This window comes from Papio anubis, chromosome 9 (genome assembly GCF_008728515.1).
Source record: "Papio anubis isolate 15944 chromosome 9, Panubis1.0, whole genome shotgun sequence".
NCBI classification, from domain to species: domain Eukaryota; kingdom Metazoa; phylum Chordata; class Mammalia; order Primates; family Cercopithecidae; genus Papio; species Papio anubis.
In genome coordinates, this window is record NC_044984.1 from 44,692,149 (window position 1) to 44,709,648 (window position 17,500).

The 17,500-nt window shown below is 49.4% G+C and overlaps 1 protein-coding gene and 1 pseudogene across 2 annotated transcripts in view; one reads left to right on the top strand and one right to left on the bottom strand.

Annotated features, from left to right (window-relative positions):
• Nucleotides 1-5,465: 5,465 nt before the first annotated feature.
• Nucleotides 5,466-5,802, top strand: LOC116268869 (annotated as a pseudogene).
• A 6,854-nt stretch (nt 5,803-12,656) lies between these two features.
• FAIM2 (Fas apoptotic inhibitory molecule 2) overlaps nt 12,657-17,500 on the bottom strand; it is a 30,818-nt gene continuing 25,974 nt past the window's right edge. For both annotated transcript variants that reach the window (XM_009180697.1, XM_017945858.3), the window contains one exon: nt 12,657-12,939. In XM_009180697.1, coding sequence (XP_009178961.1) covers nt 12,790-12,939 — 150 coding nt within the window. In that variant the 3' untranslated portion in view covers nt 12,657-12,789. The remainder of the gene's footprint in view (nt 12,940-17,500) is intronic.

Here is a 17,500-nt window from a genome sequence, read left to right on the forward strand (position 1 = left end):
TACCATCCCCACTTCCACATTCCCCACTACCCTTCCCAGCCTCTCATAATCATCCTTCTACTCTATATCTCTATGAGTTCAATTGTTTTAATTTTCAGCTCCCAGAAATAAGTGAGAACATGCAAAGTTTGTCTTTCTGTGCTTGGCTTATTTCCCTTAACATAATAACCTCCAGTTCCATCCATGTTGCTGCAAATGACAGGATCTCATTCTTTTTTACGGCTGAATGGTACTCCATTGTGTATATGTACCACATTTTATTTATCCATTCATCTGTTGATGGACATTTACTTGGCTTCCAAATCTTTTTTTTTTTTTTAGACAGAGTCTTGCTTTGCTTTGTCGCCAGGTTGGAGTGCAGTGGTCCGATCTTGGCTCATTGCCTCCACCTCCTGAGTTCAAGCGATTCTCCTGGTTCAACCTCTCGAGTAGCTGGGACTACAGGCACGCATCACCATGCCTGGCTAATTTTTTGTATTTTAGTAGAGATGGGGTTTCACCATGTTGGTCAGGCTGGTCTGGAACTCCCGACCTCAGGTGATTAGCCTGCTTTGGCCTCCCAAAGTGCTGGGATTACAGGCGTGAGCCACTGCACCCGGCCCCAAATCTTGGCTATTGTGAAAAGTGCTGCAATAAACATGGGAGTGCAGATACCTCTTTGATATAATGATGTCGTTTCTTTTGGGTATATACCTAGTAGTGGGATTGGTGAATCATATGGTACCTCTATTTTTAGTTTTTTGAGGACCCTCCAGACTGTTCTCCATAGTGGTTGTAGTAATTTACATTCCCATCCACAGAGTATGAGGGTTCCCTTTTCTCCACATCCTCGCCAGCATGTATTATTGCCTGTCTTTCAGATGGATGAAAGCCATTTTAACTAGGATGAGATGATATCTCATTGTAGTTTTTGATTTGTGTGTCTCTGGTGATCAATGATGTTGAGCGCCTTTTCATATACCTGTTTGCCATTGTATGTTTTCTTTTGAGAAATGTCTATTCAGATCTTTTGTCCATTTTTAATTGGATTACTAGATTTTTTTCCTATTGAGTTATTTGAGCTCCTTATATATTCTGGTTATTAATCCCTTGTCAGATGGATAGTCTGCAACTATTTTTTCTCCCATTCTGTGGGTTGTCTCTTCACTTTGGTCATTGTTTCATTTGCTGTGCAGAAGCTTTTTAACTTGATGTGATCCCATTTTTCCCATTTTTGCTTTGGTTGCCTGTGCTTGTGGGGTATTACTCAAGAAATCTTTGCCCAGCCCAATGTGCCGGGGGGTTTCCCCAATGTTTTCTTTTAGTAGTTTCATAGTTTGAGTCTTAGATTTAAGACTTCAATCAATTTTGATTTGATTTTTGTATATGGTGAGAGATGGAGGCCATTTCATTGTTCTGCATATAGATATCCAGTTTCCCAGCACCATTTATTGAAGAGAATGTCCATTCCCTAATGTATGTTCTAGGCAACTTTGTTGAAAATGAGTTCACTGTAGATGTATGGATTTATTTCTGGGTTTTCTTTTCTGTTCCATTGGTCTATGTATCTGTTTTTATGCCAGTACCATGCTGTTTTGGTTACTATAGTGGCTCTGTAGTATAATTTGAAGTCAGATAATGTGATTCCTCCAGTTTTGTTTTTTGGTCAGGATAGCTTTGCCTAACTAACACTTTAATACATATCCATCTAGAGGTTTTCTCTATTCATAAATAAACATAAAATATGTGTGCATATATATATTTAGTCAACATTAAACTAATTAAGTAGTTTTAATATTACTCACTCAAATATTACAACTGTGAGGATAGCCTCCTTTGGAGGTGCCATCAGAAACCTACATTTCAGAACATTTTTGAGGAATACAAGCCATTTAGTTTGCCGAATATCCTTCAGTTTGGTTTTTGTTCTTGTTATTGGTTTTTTTTTTTTTTTTTTTTGAGACAGAGTCTTGCTCTGTTGCCCAGTGGTGTGATCTCAGCTCACTGCAACCTCCGCCTCCCGGGTTCAAGCAATTCTCATGTTTCAACCTCCCAAGGAGCTGGGACTGCAGGCGCGCGCCACCATGCCCAGCTAATTTTTGTATTTTTAGTAGAGATGGGGTTTCACCATGTTGACCAGGCTGGTCTTGAGCTCCTGACCTCGAGCTCCTGACCTCAAGTGATCCACCCGCCTCAGCCTCCCAAAATGCTGGTATTACAGGTGTGAGCCACTGCACCCACCCTCAATTTGGTTTTGTCCAATATTTCTTCATGATAAGACTCAGGCTTTGCTGCTGCTTTTCTTTTCTTTCTTTCTTTCTTTTTTTTTCCTTTTTAGTCTCACTCTGTCGCCCAGGCTGGAGTGCAGTGGCATAGACTTGGCTTACTGCAGCCTTCACTGCCTGGGCTCAAGCAATCCTCCTGCTTTGGCCTCCCAAAGTGCTAGGATTACAGATGTGAGACATCCTGCCAGCTGGCTTTGCATTTTTTTTGGCAGAAGTGTTATAAAGTATATTTTTGTCCTTCTCAGCACATCATATGAGAAAACACATAGTGTCAATTTGTGTCATTATTTGTGATTTATGATTAAGTTGGAACCTAACAGTTTTCTCTACTGTAGTGTTACCATTTTTTCCTTTGTAACTTTTTTTTTAGACAGGGTCTCGTTCTGCCCAGGCTGGAGTGAAGTGGCACAATCTCGGCTCACTGCAATTTCTGCCTCCCAGGCTCCAATAATCCTCCCACCTCAGCCTCCCAAGTAGCTGGGACTACAGGCACGTGCTACTCAGCTAATTTTTGTATTTTTAATAGAGACAGCGTTTCGCCATGTTGCCTAGGCTGGTCTTGAATTCCTGGACTTCAGTCTTCCAAAGTGCTGGGATTACAGGTGTGAGCCACTGTGCCAGACCTCTCCTTTGTAATTTAAAAGTAATCTGTGAACAAAAAGCAATCTGTGCACATGAAAAGATACTAAGCATCACTACTCATTAGGGAATGCAAACCCAAACCATAATGAGGTACCAATTCACATCCACAAATAGGGCTACAATTTAAAAGACAGACATCAACAAATTGGCAAGGATCTGGGGAAATTGGAACTCTCATCCATTGCTGATGGGATATAAAATGGTGCAGCACCTTCGAAAAACAACTTGGCAGTTCCTCAAAAAGTTAAACATAGGTACCTATGACACAGCAATGCTTCTCCTAGTATACACCCGAAAGAACTGAAAACACATCCCCACAAAAATCAGGAATGTTTATAGCAGTATTACTCATATAGACAAGTGAAAACAAATGTCCATCGATTGATGAATGGATACATAAAATGTCGTATATCCATACAATAGAATATTATTTGGCAATAAAAAGGAATAAAGTGGCCAGGCACAGTGGCTCACACCTGTAATCCCAGCACTTTGAGAGACGGAGGTGGGTGGATTGCTTGAGTCCAGGAGTTCGAGAACAGCCTGGGTAACATGGTGAAACCCCGACTCTACAAAAAAATAAAAATACAAAATACAAAAATTAGGCTGGGTGCAGTGGCAGATGCCTATAATCCCAGCACTCTGAGAGGCTGAGGCGGGCAGATCACTTGAATCCAGGAGTTCAAGACCAGCCCGAACAACATGGCGAAACCCTGTCTCTACAAAAAACACAAAAATTAGCTGGGCATGGTGGTGCATGCCTGTAGTCCCAGCTACTCAAGAGGCTGAAGCGGAAGAATGGCTTGAGCTCACGAGGTGGAGGTTGCAGTGAGTGAAGATTGTGCCACTGCACTCCAGCCTGAGTGACAGAGCCAGACCCTTTCTCAAAACAAAAACAAAAACAAAAATTAGCTGGGCACGGTGGTGTGCACTTGTAGTCCCAGGTGCTCAGAAGGCTGAGGCAGGAGGATTGCTTGAGCCCAGGAGGTGGAGGTTGCAGTGAGCTGAGACTGCACCACTGCACTCCAACCTGGGCGACAGAGTGAAACCTTATCTCCAAAAAGAAAACGGAATGAACTACTAATAAATGCTACAACTTAGAGAACACTGGAAAACATTATGCTAAGTGAAAGGAGTCAGTTACGGAAGACTGTATTGTATGATTCCATTTATGTGAAGTGTTCAAAATAGGTACATTTCTAGAAACAGAAAGTAGATTTGTGGTTGCCAGGGCATAGGGGAAGGAAGGGAATAGGGACTAATACTAATGGGAGAGAGAGACAAAAACATTCTAAAATTAGATTGTGGTGATAGCTGCACAGCCCTTTGAATATACTAAGAAAACATTGAATTGCACATTTTAAATGGTAAGTTATACAGTATTTGGATTATATCTCAATAAAGCTGTTCAAACACAAAGAAAGGCCGGGCATGGTGGCTCACACCTGTAATCCCAGCACTTTGGGAGGCCGAGGCAAGTGGATCACCTGAGGTCAGGAGTTTGATACCAGCCTAACCATCATCGTGAAATCTCATCTCTACTAAAAACACAAAAATTAACTGGGCTTGGTGGCGGATGCCTGTAGTCCCAGCTATTCGGGAGGTTGAGATGGGAGAATTGCTTGAACCCGGGAGATGGAGGTTGCAGTGAGCCGAGGTCGTGCCAGGGCACTCCAGCCTGGGCAACAGAGCGAGACTGAGTCTCAAATAAACAAAAATAAAAACAAAAAACATGCACACAAAGAAAAAATTCTGTGTGGAGGTAAGTTTAAACTATATCAATATTCCGTTTCCTATCAAACTTGCACCTAAAAGTTTTAACATTCACTGATGATTCTTGACTGAATCATTACTGTATTGCAAAATGGTGATTTTTCTATCATTGCTTCTTCATTTACTAGTTGGCATTTTACTATAAGGAAGAGCCATCAAATATATTTTTAAAAATAAAAAATAGGATTATACTCAACATTAATGCTTCATAATTTGCTAATTTAATATTACTCAGTCCTGTGATTCTGTATGTAAATATTTACCAATGTCATCATTTTTAGTGGCTGCTAAGTTTTTGTTTTTTGAGATAGGGTCTTGCTCTGTCACCCAGGCTGGAGTGCAATGGCGTGATCTCAGCTCACTGCAACCTCTGCCTCCTGGGTTCAAGCGATTCTCCTGCCTCAGACTCCTGAGTAGCTGGGATTATGGGCATGTGCCACCAAACCTGCATAATTTTTGTATTTTTTAGTAGAGACAGGGTCTCGCCATGTTGGCCAGGCTGGTCTCAAACTCCTGACCTCAGGTGATCCTCCTGTCTCAGCTTCTGAAAGTGCTGGGATTACAGGCGTGAGCCACTGCGCCCGGTCTCTATGAATCTTACTGGAGGATTATTCCTTTAGACAAAAATCACACTGATAAGTCTCTTTAAGATAAGGCCTTCTCTATCTTGGGTACCCCGTGAGGCTGTGGAGGAATAATATCCTTAAGATCCTTAGAAGATCTTTCTCTTCCTGCCATCTTGGATCCTGTGGAGGCCTGCTGGGAATAGGACTTCTAAAAGGAAATATGTCTGCAAGGCTGTGGTCCAAGGCCATTTTTGCTGGCTATAATCAGAGTCTCTGGAACCAAAGGGAGCACACAGCAGTTCTTCTTAAAATTGAAGGTGGTTTATGCCTGAGATGAAACAGAATTCTATTTGGGCAAGAGATGTGCTTCTGTATACAAAGCAAAGGACACCACAGTGACTCCTGGTGGCAAACCAAACAAAACCAGAGTAATCTGGGGAAAGGTAACTCCGGCCTACAGAAACAGTGGCAAGGTTCATGCCCAATTCCAAAGCAATCTTCCTCCTAAGCCCACTGGACACAGAATCTGAGTGATGCCGTACCCCTCAAGGGTTTAAACTGATGAAAAGTCAATAAATAAAGGTGGATTTGTGGGGGGAAAATATCCTTAGAAGTCCTACTGTTAACAGAGTAGGTCTGCAACAAATGCCTGTAGGATCCTTAGGACTACTTCTGCCTGTCTGAAGGATTCTGAGGCACCCGCTTAGGTCTTTCTGATGCTTAATGACTCTGCCTTTACAGTCACAGCTTTGGCTTCATGTTTACCCAGAGACTGTGTGTTCCTGACAGTGCTCTGGAGTTGATCTTTGCCCCGAGGCTTTTTTATTACTTTGACAATTCTTGCTTGGCTGGAAAGATTATCCTGGGCTTTTTATATCTCCTCCAAATTCTGCCTAAAAAAACAGAATAATTCTTTCTTTAGCTTTTCTCTCACTATCTGTATCTTAGGATGCAAGGCTCAAAAAAGTCAAACATAACTTCCAACACTCTGCCTGAAAATCCTCGCCAGAGTCATCAGTTAATTAGACCTTTTTTATTTTTCACATTAGTACAGATGAAAGTTTCAGTCCACTGTCCACCACTACATCAGAGTCTCTGTTCCTCCAGATTCCAATAGTGTTTCCCTCAACTTTCCCTTGAGCCTTCGCCCGCAGTCTCCTCGAGGCCCTGCCAGCTTTCCCGCGCAGTCTCACTGAGGCTGTCAGGCGCCTCCTACCCATGTTAGGTTCTGCTATGGCAGTGCCTCGCTTCCAGGTACCAAATCCTGTCCCAGGTGTCTGTTGCTGCACAGCAAATGACTTCAAGCTTAGTGGCATAAAACCACAACTATTTTATTATTCTCATAGATTCTGTGGATTAGGAATTCGGACAGGGCATGGAGGAGATGGATTTTCAATGCTCCATGAGGTCTTGGACCTCAACCAGGAAGACTCGGTGCACAGGAGCTGGAACAGCTGAAGTTGGAGAATCCACTTCCAAGATGGTTCTTCCTGCCTATAGCTGCCAGCCTGGCGGGCGTGGCTGGGAGGCTGGCTCAGCTGGGTCTCTTGGCTGGAGCACTACACATGGCCTCTCTGGCATGGCGGCCTCGGGAAATTGGACTTCTTACATGGTGGCTCAGGAGAAAAAGAAGCCAACAGAGGGGTACAGCAGTGATGCAGGACAGGCAAGGCTGACTCCTTTTGGCAGGGTTTTCCCAGATAAAGCAAGCAGAGAGTGTGGAGAGGAGTGGAGGATGAGAAGCTGGGAAGAAAGCATCTTAGCTATCTATGCATGCGCGCGCGCACACACACACACACACATACATACACACACACACACACACATACACACACACACACACACACACACACACACACAATCTGTAAGGGCAAACAGGTTTGCTGGGAGTAGCCAGACTCGAGTAAAGACAGATGGTGTAAGTGAGCTGGATGAGGTTGCTCAGCTCTGGAACTTCTCCAGTCTCACTGGAGGCTGGGTATTGTACGTGAAGACTGTCCCATGAGTGGGGGATACATACAGAGGCCACCATGGGGCAGTAGCAGCCAGAAGAGAATGAATGGTGTAAAGGGTTGAATAGTGGCCCCCTCAAGAGAGATATGCCCAAGTTCTGAACCTGTGAATGTGACCTTTTTGGAAATAGGATCTTTTCCCAAATAAAGATCTTAAGAAGAGATCATCCTAGATTAATGGTGAGCCTTAAATCCAGAGACAGGTATCCTTCTAGGAGGAAGGAGAGGGAATTTCAAGACACAGAGACACAGAGGAGAAGGCCATGTGAAGATGGAGGCAAAGATTGGAGGCGCCACTACCAAGCAACACTGCAGATCGCCTGCAGCTGCCAGAGACTTGGAGAGAGCTTGCCACAGGCCCTCCCTCAGAGCCTCCAGCAGGAACCCATCCTGCTGACACCTTGATTTCAGGCTTCCAGCCTCCACAACTGTGGTGGAATGAATCACTGTTGTTTTGAGCCACCCAGTTTGTTGCAATTTGTACGGCAGTCCTAGGAAAGCTAACAGGCAGTCCAGATAGGAATGAGTGGTGAGGCAGAAGGGATCTGGAGGCAGGGGGTGGCAAGGGGGCCCAGCGTGTACCCCAACCTAGACCACCCAGCCCTTCCGTCACACCGGCCCCTGCCCCTCAATGTTTTGCACACTTTGAGGCCTGATCCAGGGATTTTCCCTTTCCCTGGTGCCACGGCTCAGCACTGCTTCCCCCTTGGGGCTGCATCTTCTCAGGACCCACGACTGCACGGTCTTGAGCCGCAGTGCCTGGTTTCTCTCTTGCACCACCATTGGTATCTTCTCCCTCCCCTCTCTCTCACCGTTTGCGGAAGTGCTTTGTATACAGTGAGTGCTTAATAAAAGTCACTTTTCTCTCCTCAGAGTCCCCTAACTCTCGCCCCAGCCACTTTCCCTGCTCCAACTGAATCTGTGCCCTAACCTTGTCAGAGACAAGGATAACGTCCCCCATGGCTCCAGTGTGATGGCATTCCCTCCCCTCCCACACAGCACCCCGGCCCCACGTTCCCCACAGGAGCTTGTGGGGTGATCATTAGCCTATGTGCCTCCTGACCCCACTCCCAGTCACTAATTTGTGTGTAAACTTGGACAAGTCGCTGCACCCTCTGCTCTTTAGTTTCCTCTCAGGTAAAATAAGAGGGTTGGAGGAGACACATTCACCCATGCATTCCTCCACTCGCTGTTGTTTACTAAGACTGTGAGCCATAACTCTGCCTTCAAGGAGCTCTGGTTCTATAGGGTTTTTGTTTTGTTTTGTTGCTTTGAGATGGAGTCTCACTCTGTCACCCAGGCTGGAGTGAAGTGGTGCGATCTCCATTCACTGCAACCTCCGCCTCCCGGGTTCAAGCGATTCTCCTGCCTCAGCCTCCTGAGTAGCTGGGATTACAGGTGTGCGTCACCACGCCCGGCTAATTTTTGTGTTTTTAGTAGAGACGGGGTTTCACCATGTTGGCCAGGCTGGTCTCAAACTCCTGACCTCAGGTGATCCACCCACCTCAGCCTCCTAAAGTGCTGGGATTACAGGCGTGAGCCACTGTGCCCAGCCAAGGTTCTGAGGTTTTAAAGCTGCCACTTTGGAGAATCTGTCCAGGTGCAACGCAGGCATTCCTTCCTTCTGTGTACCCTTTAGGAAGCAGATTTTGGCTCAGAATAAGAAAGACCCTTCTACCAGAAAGGCCCACAAACGGACAGGCTTCCACAGAAAGGGGTGAGCCCCTGGTCCGGAGGAGTCTCTGGGATTGCTTCCAACTCTGGGATCCTGAGATCCTCCGTAAAGGGTTTATTGAGCAGGAGAACCAATTTAACTCTGTTCCCATTAAAAAAAAGGTGGAGATTTACTTCAAACTCAGCAGCTCTGGTGAGAAGGCTCTCACACAGGTCCAGGTTAGACCCACACAGACTCCACGACCCTCTAAGGCAACTAGCATACAGCAGACGAAGGAAACGATTCAGGTGTCAGAATTGCTTTTATTTTTATCTCCAGTCAGTCACAGACCCCAGGAAGGTGAGGCCAGGGAAGGGAACAGGCACGGACACTGGGGAACTTGGAGGAGCTGAGGCCAGTGGACAACAGGAGTGTCTGGGGTATGGCAGCCGGGCTGTGTCCCTGGAGCTGTCTGCCGTCAGGGACTCAGGAGAACGGCTCAGGGAGGGCTCGGGAGGGGGTACACTGTGTCCAAGAGATGCAACCATCGTTCGGCAAAAGTGAACAGTGGCGGCTGATTAGCAGATAGGTCTGGGGAGGTCTGAGGAGAGCTGGGGGCCAGATCCTGCCCCCAACCTCCAGCCACATGGGCCCTCGGTGACTCTCCCAAACCAGGCTCTGTGTTTCCTCAAGCAGCCACCGGAGGGCAGCAAAGTGCTTATGCAAAATTCCAATCCGCCCAGGAGAGCAGCCAGGACACCTGGGACTTGGCCTCAGGCGGGCCAGGGAGGGAGGCACGGAGCCTGTTGGAAAATGGGTGTCTGTCCCATCCTGACTCCCTCGGAAGGAAGAGTAGGGAATGGAAGAACTAAGATTCCGGAGCTTCCCCAGGTGATAACAGAAGGAGCCATGCGTGTGCCCAGGAATGAGTCCCAGACTCGCACCCTGGCCCCCATCTGTAGCTTCCAGGAGAGGATTTCAAGGGGAGACCCCTCACCTCGTATTCCAGACGATCAGATTCCTGGCTGCCTCCAGCTTTACAAAATCCAGCCCACCCTTTCCTGGGCCCAGCCCCACCCAGTCCAAAAATGTGAGTGGCCTTCAGGCTCCCTTCCTCCTTTACAGCTTGCAACACCTGCTCAGCTGCGGTTTCCTTAATCCTGCATTCCTGTTCCCCCACCCTTCCTCCTTCTGACGCCTCTCCTGGTGTTTCAGGGATCCTCACTGCCTGGATTGGAGATGGAACACATAGTCTTTGGCCCTGACCCTGCTGCCGACACTGTGGTACCCGGGACGCCCCGCTCAGGACCCAGAGTAGGAGGCTGCAGCATCTTCTGCCTGGCCTCCCCAGCTCTGCAAAGAAGCCATTTCTCAAATGGCTGTGATGCGTGTGTGATGTTGTCTATAGCTGAGGACCTGTCCCTCCTCCCCCAAGCTTTTGGCACTCAGCCCTGAATAAGCTTTTAAATCCCCAGTTTTTCTGCAATAACTTATCCCAGGGAGAGGAGAACTTGGACAAGTAGATTCTAGGAAGCATGACCAAGGCTGTCTGACAGTGGCAGGAGAGTGGGGTGCTGGGACTAACCCCTCTGGAACTGAGGCCAGAGATGAGGAGAGGAAACTGAGTGGCTTGGAGGAGAGGAGGTGGAGGAGGGTGGGAACCAGGTGAGGAAGTCAGTGGAGAGAAGTGTTCTGGTGCCTCTCCCACCCTATCCTGGCTATGAACTTCCACGTGGCAGATAGAAAAACTGAATCCCAGACAGCAAGAAACCCTCCCCTAACACCAGGAGCCCGCTGGCGGTGAGGTTAGAACCAGAAACCAGAAATCTTGCCTCCCAGTTCATGTCCGGAGGATAGAAACCTCAGAGCACAAAACCTGGCGAGGGGTTTCAGGAGAGACGGGAGGCCGGGTGGCACTGAGGACAAGAAATCCCCAGGACATCAGGGCCTGACCACCCACCTCTCTGTGTTCTCATGTGGTCTCATTCCAGCCCCCATCCAGGCCCATGGGCAAGAGTGATACCCTGTTTGCGTGAGGCAGCTGTGGGTCTGAATCCCAGGCCCACCACTCGCTACCCATATGACCTGGGACTCATTACTGAGCCTTTCTGAGCACCTCGGCTTTTCCCTCTGTGACGGACATTAGCGGAGTGCTGTCTCTGGAGGATCACTGCGATGGATTAATTTGGACCAGCACACAGTGGGCATCTCACCCATGCCCCCAATGCCTTTGCTGCACACACACCACCCGCCAGTTCTTGGCTCCTTTTCTCTTCAAATATCCAAGATGGAACAAAACTTCAAATGCTTCTGCAATATTTCTTGAAAGCTGGGAGTAGGAAGGGTGGGGAGGGATGGGGTTGGGAAGGAACAGCACACCTCGTCACCCTTCCCAGGGCAGACGGAGCTCCCAGCACAGGGGAGAGAGAAGAGGAGGAGGGCGAAGCCAAGGGGGGGTTCTGCTATCCACTCAGAGCTTTCCTGTCTCCACACAGTAACTTTCCACTGGCCTCGAGCTGGCCACTGCACATGCTGGCTGCACGCTCCCCCAGTGTGGCCTCCTGGTTCCCTCCCCACAGGCGCCCCCCTGGGGGTTGGAAGGCTGACGCACACCCTGCCTGAGATCCCAGCCGCCTGGAAGCTGATAAGCAGCCCTGGCCTCATTACATGGGACCAGCTGGAGGGACTGGCCCTGGCTGTTAGCATCAGCTGGATGGCTTCCAAATTGGAGAGATGCAGAGATAAGTGGGGGGGTGAGGGGGGCACGTAGGGACTCTGGGCTGAGTGAGCGGCCAGTGAAGCTAGAAGAGATGTGGACTCTGCCAACGACGAAGGCCTCAGGAGGCCTGGCTGGGGACAAGCCAGCAAACAGCAGCTGACAGGAAGGGTTTAGGAAATAAGAGGTGCAGAAGGGACTCCCACACAGCCTCGGGTTAGGGCTGGGACAGAGCAGGGACTCCTTCCAGATGGGGCTGGCCTGGCAGCTAGAATGATTGCCTCCTCCCCCAGAACATCCAGCCGGAGGGCCCAAGCGCACCTCACTCAGCCTCAGGCCTGTGGCAGTAGCCTGGTGGGTGGAGAGAAGCGAGTGAGAGGATGTGGATCTCGGTTCTGCAACCCCAAATGCCTCCCAGGTGGACGCGGGTCTGGGTGGATTGGCTCCCCGGCTCCCACTTCCCTGGGAGCCCCAGGACAGGCCCTCACTGAGGAGCAGGGACCCCTGCTGTCACCTCCTGCCCCAACAGTGCTCTGTCATGACCTGGGAGGGCCGTTCACAGCGAGCAGCAGACAGCACAGGCTTCAAACCCCTAGAACAAGCTGCTGGTCCCAGAGCCAAGAGAAGATGGGCAGCCTGGGACAGCCATCCTGCCCACTCACTCCACCTGCCCAGCTACGTCCCCCACCCCCTTTCTTACAAAGTGTCAATGCCTGTCCTGCACGAGAAAGACAGGAGGACACAGACTGGACGCAGGACCCAAGGCCACATGGTTGTGCAGCCCTAGGAGGAATTGTGGTGGGGGGTCAGGGCTCCGCTGGGCTTCCTGGGTCTCACTCCCGCATTTGAAATCCTGCTAGGCTTCTCCCCGCTGTCCCTTAGGCCCTCAAACCCAGAGGAGCCTTCAGCCTTGACCGTCCCAGTTTGGAAGATGTAACGGGGGGAACAGGGCGGCACAGGGATTGACATGGCCTCGGTTCCTCAGGGTCCCCATGGCGTATGTACAAGCGGCAGAGGGCTGGGCTGGGCTGGGGTAGACAGTGGCCTGGCCACAGCCTGGGTTGGCAGCTAGTTTTATATCTGGTCTTGTAGGGGCGCAGGGGAGGGACAGGGAACCAAGAGGGGTGCATTCTCTGGAGGACGGTGGGGTGGGGAGGGCTCCTCATTCCCGGTTAGTGCCAAAAAGCTGCAGGAAGAAGGTGAAGATATAGATGATGTCTAGGTAAATGTTGAGGGCTCCAAAAATATACTCCTCAGGGCTCAGCGAGTGGCGTCGGTTACCCATCAGCAACTGGGTGTCAAGTGCCAGGAACTGGGAGAAGTGAGGAGAGAGAGAGGGGTCAGAGGCCCAGGCAGTGTGACACTGACTATGGCAGCCCTGGTGCCCCCCTCAGCCCCACCCCCAATTTTATTACCCTCACCTGCTGCCTGGCTGCCCAGTGGCCCTCCTGAGACACCTTCTATCCCTAATTCTGTTCAGCAGCTATTTACTGAGCCTCTGCTATGTGCCAGGCACAGGGATACAGCAGAGAACAAGACAGCCAGGGTCCCTGTCCTCACAGAGCTTCGAGTCTAGAGGAATTGTTAGGATGATGAGTATAACAAGGTTCCAGGCAGCGGTGGGGCTGATAACAAGGAGCCTCACCTATGTGAGTGTGTCAGGGAGTTAGGGAAGGCTTCCTGGGGGAGGGGACCTTCAAGCTGAGGCCTAGACTTCTTGGCCATTCCCTCAGGACCCTGCTCTCAGAGGAAGGCGAATGCTTCAGGTACAAGCAGGGCCCAAGCACTTGTGCTGTACTGACATCAGCCCATCAGTGCTATACCGACATCCCCATCCAGTAAGAATCAGATTCTTCCTACAGGAAGTGAGGCCCAGAGACCTTAAATATAGCCAAAGGTTACACAGCTGGAAAGTGGCAAAGCCAAGATTTGAACCCGAGCAGTCCAGCTCCAGAACCCCAGGTGTAACCATTCTGCCCTGCTACTAACAGCACCTGGGGTTAATGCCTTTCCTCCCAGGAAGCAGGCTCTTCCCTGGGGACCTGCTTGGCCTAATGGACGAGGACCAGATTCCCTTTGAGACAGCACTGTGCCACCCCGCTGCCCCTGCCAGGTCTGCCCACTGTATACAGTGGCTCCTACCCCTCCCCACCTAGCTTTCCTCTGGGCTCCAAGCCTAGGGAGCAGAACCCTTGAGAAGTAGAATATGAAATTTGGCAGGCGTGGTGCGCTTTTCTGGAGAAAGAGCCCAAAATGTCCACCAGAATCTCAAAGGTGATGAAGCACTGATCCACGTAGGATTGGAATTGGGTTTTTTTTTTGGTTTTTTGTTTTGTTTTGTTTTGTTTTTTGAGACAGAGTTTCACTCTTGTTGCCCAGGCTGGAGTGCAATGGTGAGATCTTGGCTCACTGCAACCTCCGCCTCCTGGGTTCAAGCGATTCTCCTGCCTCAGCCTCCCGAGGAGCTAGGATTGCCGGCATGCACCACCACACCCAGCTAATTTTGTATTTTTAGTAGAGACGGGGTTTCTCCATGTTGGCCAGGCTGGTCCCGAACTCCCGACCTCAGGTAATCTGCCCGCCTCGGCCTCCCAAAGTGCTGGGATTACAGGCGTGAGCCACCATGCCCGGCCCGGGATTGGAATTCTTTTACATTGATTCACATTCTTGTTAAGTGGGCTCTTCGGTCACTTGTGTATGAAAGGCATGTTCCCTGGGTCCTCTGAAACTCATTCATTATACAATAAATATGTATGGGGCGACAGCTGCATGACAGGGACTTGCTGAGAGTGGAAGAGACAAGAAACACAAAGCCATGCCTGCCTTGGGGAAGCTCACAGCGTCATGGGGGACACTTACAGGTCATTACAAGAAAATCCACGAAATGCACAATTAGGACTGTGAAGGAAGGAGCTACTGATTGGGCCAGAGGAAGGTGACCCAGGAGAGGTGGCATTTCACCTGAGGCTTAAGTAGGAGTTTGCTAGCTAGGAAGGTCTAGGGAAGCCTGGGAGGCCTGACTGGTGTTGTGTGAAGAGCGGAGAACTCGGCCAGGCAGGAACTATGGGAGAAGTAGACAGAGGAGGAAGGGGTTGGGGCCTGCCCTTGCAGCTTGCATTCTGCTCGGTAGGCAGGGGTCATGCCCAGTTCCCTTTCCTTCACCCGCCATGGACTCCTTGACTCCTAAGACCCAGACTTTAGAGTTGCTATAGATGCAGCCCTGTAGAATCTTAGTTGAATCCCAGCTCCGGTGCAATGCGCCCCCATGCCCAAGAGGCCAGGGCTCCAACAGGGAGCAATTCCAGCACACAGGACATTGAGGCAGGGCCACCCTCAAAGTTGGGGAGGTGGGGGCAATTATGAGCACAGGCTTGAAAGTCAGATCCACTTGGACTGCAGGCTCTGCTCTACCACTCATTAGCTGTAGGACCTGGCTGGGCAGAGCATTTAATCTCTTTGGGCCTGTGAGTCCCTATGTGTAAAAAGGAGATGAGCGTGCCTGCCTCCTGAGGTTGTTGTGAGAATGAGACAATGCATGCAAGGGGCCTGGCACGATGCCTGACACATGGTAAGCACTTAATGAATGCTTGCTATTATATTAACGTGGTTTTGTTGTTATTATCTGCAGAAGGAGAGGTGCCCTCTTGAGGACGTGCACACACTGCTGATGAGACTCAGGTGTCTCTTGCGTCTCATCAGGGAGGCAGCACTGTTCCTTGGGGAGCTCAGTGGCCTTAACAGAGCGAAAATGGGGAGCCATGGCCAGAGCTGAGAGGAGCCCTGTGCAGGATGTGTCAGGCTCCTGAGCTCAGTGGCACTGAGGAAAGGGCACTCCAGACAGGAACAGGAGTTGAAATGCCTGGGTTTGAGACCCGGCTCCATTGCTCAGTAGCCAAGTCATCCACTTGACCTCAGTGTCCTCGTCTACAAAATGGGATAGTAGCAATGCCCACACCACGGTGTGGTTTTGAGGGTAGATTTATGACAGTGTATGTGGCATCCACTATTTGTATTTTTGAGTATGATTTCTCTCCATTCCGCTCTGCTCCTTCTGTGTTTGATTTGGATTCCCAAGCACATTTTCCTTCTGCAGAGAGAATGAGCAGGCAGAAGGCCCAGTGCAAAGGCTTTGGCCACTTGGCGGTCACAGCTGCCAGCATCAGTTCATAAACTGCTGACCTGGCTGATCCATCAGTAGCTTGCTTGGTTGATTTCTCAGAGCCTGGTCACTCCTGGGTGAGCTAATGAAATTAAGTCTCTTAACTTGGAAGGCTTGGATCTGTCCAGCTCTGGGGGTGGCCCTTCTGAGAAGCACTCATGCAGGAGACCCCCTAAAGCAGCCAGCTGGCTTTTCTCTTGGAGAGAGGAGGAATGAAATGATTTCTGCCCCAGCCCTTGGTCCATGCACACAGATGCTTATCTATGTGGCGTTCTCTGGGATGGCCTGCTTCAAATTTCAACCCCACCGCCCAGTATGACCCATCACTGCCACCTCATGCCTGGGAGTCAACCAAAGTCTTTTCATTCATTTATTCCCAACAATATTTGCTGAGCACCTACTATGTTCCAGAGAACTTGCCCTCATAGAACTGACAGTCTAACGAGGGCAAAAGACATGATCAGAGAGATTCTGCATGGCAGTGCATTCATTTACAGGGGAAGTCATCTGCTGCTATCTCCTTGGAGATGGAAAGCATTGTTAACTAATGTCTTGGTTGAGAGCAGTTATCTTGGTTATAGTTAACATCTTAGTGGGTAGCTAGGATCTTGGCTGAGAGCTAGCAACCGAGTTGACTGCAAACCCCTAAAAGGAGGGCAGGTACTTGAGTTAGTGGCCAGCTGAACAGGAGACTCTGCAGGAGGAGCACTTGGGATGGGGCAGGAGGCCCCCAGGGACAAGGATGCTATTAATTTACATCTGAAGAGTCTTTCCCTAGACCAACACTTGATCTCTCATCTCCCTCTCCCCATTTGCCCTGGGAGGTGGACGTCCTCATGGTCTTACACATGAGGAAAGGAGTCTGAGAGCTGAGTGATTTGCTGATGGCTGCTTCTCAAGTGTCGTCTCCTACACTGGTGGAGATGGGGGAGGAGTGGGCTTGCAGGGAGGGAGGGAGCATGTGCAGAGGGCAAACTTCCCTGCCTCACCTTACTGGCCAGCGCTAAACCTCGCCGGGGCCCCCAGCCACACATTTGGCCTGACCCTGCCGTATCTGGGGCCCAGGCTTATGTCTGTTGTCCTCCCTGAATGTGGCCCCAGAGGTGACACTGAGGGGCTCTGGGCAGTGCATGCCATGGAAAGGCCAGCTCAGAGCCACCCGCAGGCAGGCACTGAATACAAAAAGCTGGGGTTGCAATGTGTTGAATCAGCTTAAACAGTGACACGTGGACTGTGTCTGTCCTGCAGAAATGCCAGTGTGACGGCGCGTGGAGGCAACCCCCAGGCTGTTGTTTGCAGCATTGGTTCTAACAGTGAGATGCTGAAAACAACCCAAACTCTACCAACACGGGGGTGGTTAAATAAACTCTGGGCAGCAGTGCTGAGGTGGAAACATCTGTGACAGACGCTACTGTGAGAAAAAAGCAAGTTGCGAAAAATCCATATCGTATGATCCCATAAAACTATACATGTCAGAGGAGCCAACATAGCAAATATCTATGAAATGCACAAAGAAAGGTCTGGAAGGAGAGATAATTCATGGTTCCTGCTGGGGAAAGAAGTGAGGGACACGATCAAAATGACATTTGCTTTTTTCTATATTTAAGATTTTCCAAAAGTGAAATATGTGAATAAATGTATTCACATATTATATAATTAGAAGTTTAAAATAGAAGGGTTAAAATAGCACAAAAGAAGAGTTCATGAACTCTTT